At 37.3% G+C, this 5800-nt stretch overlaps 1 protein-coding gene across 1 annotated transcript; it reads left to right on the top strand.

Moving 5' to 3' along the window:
• Positions 1-2597: 2597 nt before the first annotated feature.
• LOC131803098 (uncharacterized) lies at positions 2598-5039 on the top strand. Its single transcript, XM_059124117.1, has 2 exons — positions 2598-2995; positions 3728-5039. The coding sequence occupies exons 1-2, from the start codon at positions 2833-2835 to the stop codon at positions 4909-4911; spliced, it is 1347 nt and encodes a 448-aa protein (XP_058980100.1). The 5' UTR covers positions 2598-2832; the 3' UTR covers positions 4912-5039.
• The last annotated feature ends 761 nt before the right edge of the window (positions 5040-5800 follow it).

The raw sequence follows: 5800 nt of genomic DNA, 5'->3' as shown, positions 1-5800 counted from the left end.
CCTGTTCCTCCAAGAAATTATCATTAGATTTTGAATATTAATTTTTTAAAAAATAGAGGAAAAACAAACTCATTGATATGAAGTGGTTGGAGTTTTTTTTCCTAATCAACGCCAAGAGGAGTAGAATACAATAATTTAATATATTTGCATTTAAAGTTATTAAATTCAAAAATTATCAAAGATGAAGCTGAATATAGTTGTATAGGTAACCGGAATACCCTTCGATAGGAGGCCAAACACATGTCTCAATGTAAATCTGAAGGCCTTAACATACAAGACCAAGACTCCTTCTCATAGAGGACCATAAAATTCTTCTCATAGAAAATTTAAAATCTTCTCAAAGAAGTAAAAAAGTTATCTCGTAGAAGACCAAAAGGTCTTCCTATAGCAGAAAAAATGTCTTCTCACAGAAGGCAAGAAGTTCTTCACCCAGAAGAAAAGAAGGTCTTCTCACAGAAGACAAGAAGGTCTTCTCATAGAAGACAAGAAGTTGTTTTCATAGAAGACAGAAGGTCCTCTAATAGAAGACAAAAAGGTCTACTCATAGAAGACCAGAAGGTCTTCTCATAGAAGACCACAAGGTCTTCTCATAGAATACCAGAAGATCTTCTCATAGAAGACCGGAAGGTCAACTCATAAAAGAGCAGAAGGTCTTCTTTTAGAAGACCAGAAGGCCTTCTTATAGAAGACCAAAATGTCTTCTCATAGAAGATCAGAAGGTCTTCTCATAGAAGATCAGAAGGTCTTCTCATAGAAGAACAGAAGGTCTTCTCATAGAAGAGCAGAAGGTCTTCTCATAGAAGAGCAGAAGGTCTTCTCATAGAAGAGCAGAAGGTCTTCTCATAGAAGAGCAAAAGGTCTTCTCATAGAAGAGCAGAAGGTCTTCACATAGAAGAGCAGAATGTCTTCATATAGAAGAGCGGAAGGTCTTCATATAGAAGAGCAGAAGGTCTTCTCATAGAAGAGCAGAAGGTCTTCTCATAGAAGAGCAGAAGGTCTTCTCATAGAAGAGCAGAAGGTCTTCTCATAGAAGACCCGAATGTCTTCTTATAGAAGACCCGAAGGCCTTCTCATAGAAGACCCGAAGGTCTTCTTATAGAAGTCTCGAAGGTCTTCTCATAGAAGTCTCGAAGGTCTTCTCATAGAAGACCCGAAGGTCTTCTCATAGAAGACCCGAAGGTCTTCTTATAGAAGACCCGAAGGCCTTCTTATAGAAGACCCGAAAGTCTTCTCATGGAAGACTCAAAGGTCTTCTCATAGAGGACCCGAAGGTCTTCTCATAGAAGAGCCGAAGGTCTTCTCATAGAAGACCAGAAGGTCTACCAGAAGGTCTTCTCATAGAAGATCAAGACGCCTTCTCTCAGAAGACCAGAAGTTCATATCATCGAAGACCAAAAGGTCATATCATAGAAGACCAGAAGGTCTTCTCATAGAAGACCAGAAGCTCTTCTCATAGAAGACCAAAAGGTCATCTCATAGAAGACCAGAAGGTCTTCTCATGGAAGTCCAGAAGGTCTTTCCATGGAAGACCAGAAGATCTTCTCAAACAAGACCAAAAGGTCTTCTGAAAGAAGACCAGAAGGATTTTTTGTAAAAGACCAGAGGGATTTCTTATAGAAGACCAGAAACTCTTCTATCTTGTACACAAAGATCTTCAGATAGTAAATCAGAAGGTCTTCTTACAGAAATCAGAACCTTTAATTGTTCGCCTTTAACTGAAACAAATTGTGGAGGTCATGTAATTGTCTGTGGTTGTTTTTTTTTTGACATATGGCAACGTTAGAAGTCAACACACTCTCTCATTCTCATTTTTTTGTTGCTCATCATCTCAACGAAGACGAAATCCGATGTGTTTTTCGTTAGAAATTCCAACCTACAATGTTGAATAATACTGAGGTACAGTGAATACCACCATACACTTTTGGAGACTTGTGATGAGAAGAGGTGTATTGGTTTTTGGTAACATAAAATGGAATAAAACACCATAATGCAATACGTTCCTAGGTATATGGACATGTGATTCTAATGTTGTATTTTGGAAGATAATTTATATTTTTTATGTTGGATTTTTTCATATTTGTTTTTTTATTTTTTTAATAGTTGTACATTTTTTCAATGGACAAATTTCTATTTTTTTACATTTTATTATTATTTTTTTTATTTACTTATTATTTATTTGTCTGATTTATTAAATTGTTGGTAATTTATTATTTTTCTATTAATCAATTCATGAATAAATTATATTTACAATTCCAATGTTTTTTGTCTGTACTCCCTTGCCATTAATAGTCTTGCTTCACAGCACTTGGCATCGCCATGCAATACCCACAAGAATACACACCATACAATAACAAAATAACCCACCACACAGCTAACAGAGAAATCTTCTCAACAGACAAAATCAAACTCTGAGATTAAAACACTGCACGAGCACGCACACGAAACGACAAAGTTAAACAAACAACAATACCTACCGACAAAAACCACATAGCGGCCATCGTGTGTGTGTGAGACAGAGACAACGCTAAACATACATCCGACTCTCAGAGCATGAAAAACGTATGATGCCCTCAGTTTTCTCAGACACACAGCACCATTGAATAGTCGTCATACAACGAGTGGTAGTGTGTGTGCGTGTGGTATTCGGCGGCTTGCTTTGCCAAACGAACAGACAAAATACCAAATAGAGACAGCAACGAGTCAGCCAGCCAGGCAAGCAAAGCATTGCATGGTCGGTCGGTCGTAGTGACGCACAATAAAGATTTTCTTGTCGTGGAATTCATACAAAATACATAAATTGAAAAGTGTTGGAGTGTTAACAACTGAAAAAAAATGAATAATTTCACAGCGGAGCGCAACAACTGCCGACGTCGTTTGATTTTGTTGGTAAAACAACATCCGATTCTGTGGAACAAAACCGCCGAAAATTACAATCGTAATCGGCCACAAAAATTGCAAACATGGCAAGAAATCGCAGAACTGCTTGGTTTGTCGGGTAAGTAAGGGGAGGGATGGTGAGAGGAGAGGAGAGTGAGTGTTTGATTGGATGAGGGAGCAAGGTAGAGCGAGAGCAGAGGAAATTTGTTGGATAATAACAGGGAGAGTGTTAATGTGGTGAGAATACAGACATTGTCTGATGGTGTTGCCAGATGCTAGAATGTGATGGGTGCTAAGAGAACACAGTGGGGTGTTTTGTTATGATAATTAAAATAATAAATGTGTTAAAAAAAGAAAATATGAAATAAATAAAAAATTGAATAAATAAAAATGTATTAATTAAAAGTAATATATAATAAATAAATATATATAATAAAATACATACATAATGTATATAGGTAGATTAATAAATAAATAAAATATAATAAATATAAATAAAAAAATAATAAAAACACAAGTCATTAAATAATTCTAAAATAAAGAATAAATTAAAGACATAATAAATAAATTAAATAAATAGTAAGCAAAGAATTAATAAAAAATAAATTATTTAATCACTAAATGAAATATAAATATTGAATATATTCTTTTAAATAAATTAAATAAATAAAAAAGTAAAGAAAAAAAAAATAAAAAATACATTAATTAATCCCTAAATACAAAATAATGAAATATAAGAATTAAATATATATTTTTTAAATTGTCAAAATCATTCTTTGACTCCAATCTGAAAAATTTTCTCTACATCTATATTGATCTCAACCCTTTCCCTCCACTCCTCTCTTTTCAGTTGATAAAATTCGCCGCACCTGGGAGAATCTACGCGATCAATATCGCCGCGATCTGAAACGTGAACTCAAATATGGCTTCAAATCAAAATGGCGTTTCTTTGGCGATATGGATTTTATACGTGACATGGTGGCCTGCAAGGGACAAGTGAATGAGGGCAGTGATTCGGATTCGGAAATGGAACCTCATGAAATGCATCAATTTTCCAAATATGTTTTTGAAAATGACACCGATTATCCAGAGGCATCGGATATGCCAAGCACTTCGAATGCTGCAATGAACGCTAGTGGTCAGAATGATAATTTCCAGCCGATTATTCTGAGCAAGCAATGGCAAATTCCCAATCAAACGGAAAATCAAATGACCACACCAATACAAGCTATAGCGGGACAGATTACCCGAAGTCCTGAAAAATCACAAAGAGTATCCCAAAATGATGCTGTGGAAGTGGTTGAATCCTGTGACTCATCGAGGAGCTATCGCCAGAGTGGTGGAATGCCAAATCCCATGGTGTTAATGGAAATGATGGCCAAACGAGAACCCGAAGCTGAGCGTGTAGTTGAAAGGGAACGTAGAGTATCCTTAGTTGCTACACCACCCCGGCAATGTATGCAGTCGCCAGCAATTAATCAAAATCGACAATTTACTTCGCCTCAATATTCGCGACATTTTCCCCAAGAATCCTTGGTTAGTACCTCGGATATACGACGTTTCGAAAATCCCCCAGAGTCACCTCAAAGAAATGTCAATGTTCCACCCGTGGTAATTTCTCCATCCAACAATGGCTTGCCCAACTCCATGGAACTAATGGAAATGCTGGCCAAAAGAGAACCCCAAAATGATTCGGATTTCGAAATCGAGGCCGTGACAATATCACCATCGAGACAACAAACTCCAGCTTTGCCTAGGCAATTTCATCAAGAGCCACAAGTTTCCACCTCAAGTGCTAGGTCTAATGGTGGCACACCTGGTGAGGATGCTGCCGTGGAAACGCCTCGCAGTAGCTCTGCCCCCAAACGCAAACGCAGCATTGAATCCGCCGATCTGGAAACTAAAGATGAGGATTACTATTTCGTTATGAGTTTGCTGCCCTCCATACGTCAGATACCGCGCAATCGCAAATTTGCCCTGAGAATTGGCATCATGAATTTGATAGCCAAAGATTTGGAAGAGGTGTGCAAATGAGATCGGCTGAATGGCAGGAATCGAGCGGGGAAAAGAGGTGCGAAAACCTAAGGATTGAGATATTTTTCTCCCTCTTTCTCTTGGTTGCGGCAATGGCGGGTTGAGAGAGTAGTAGGGTATAATTTATTTATTTTAATTAAAAATTACGTATCTTAAAAAAGATGAAAAGTGTTCCAAATAAAAATATTCAATGACGGATTGCCTTTCATTTTGTTTGAAGACTTTCAAACATACATCTTCGATATAGCCACTTAACATTTTAGTCCTTCGAGCCGGATAGAGAATTGAGCGAAGCAGTAGTGTTCCTTTTCTCGATATTACATTTGGTCCTTCGAGCCGGATAGATAATTGAATTGACAAGCGAAGAGCGAGAATGGATTCTTTTCTAATTTTTTTATATTTGGTCCTTCGAGCCGGATAGAGAATTGAATTGACAATCGAAGAGTGAGATTGGATTCCATTTTCATTTTAACATTTGGTTCTTCGAACCGGATAGAGAATTGATTCTACAACCGAACGAAGCGGTAGAGCTTGTTTTCTCGATTTTGTATTTGGTCCATCGAGCCGGATAGAGAATTAAATTACCAACAGAATATCGAAGATGGATTCCTTTTTAATTTTAACATTTGGTTCTCCGAACCGGATAGAGAATTGATTCTGCACCCGAACGAAGCAGTGGTGTTCCTTTTCTCGATATTACATTTGGTCCTTCGAGCCGGATATAAAATTGAATTGACAATCGAAGAGCGAAGTTGCATTTTTTCCCATTTTTACATTTGGTCCTTCGATTTGGATAGATAACTGATTCTACAACTGAACGAAGCGGTAGTGCTTCTTTTTTCGATTTTGTATTTGGTCCTTCGAGCCGGATAGATAATTGGTTCTACAC

The sequence above is a fragment of the Musca domestica genome, unplaced genomic scaffold (genome assembly GCF_030504385.1).
Source record: "Musca domestica strain aabys unplaced genomic scaffold, Musca_domestica.polishedcontigs.V.1.1 27, whole genome shotgun sequence".
NCBI classification, from domain to species: Eukaryota; Metazoa; Arthropoda; class Insecta; order Diptera; family Muscidae; genus Musca; species Musca domestica.
Note: the sequence above shows the minus strand (reverse complement) of the source record. Positions and strands in the feature narration are given on the sequence as shown.

Excerpts from the sequence above, each read along its gene's own strand:
- LOC131803098 (XM_059124117.1), top strand. The coding sequence starts at position 2,833 with ATGAATAATTTCACAGCGGAGCGCAACAACTGCCGACGTCGTTTGATT. Across the intron at positions 2,996-3,727 it reads AGAACTGCTTGGTTTGTCGG|TTGATAAAATTCGCCGCACC; the intron begins GTAAGTAAGGGG and ends CTCTCTTTTCAG.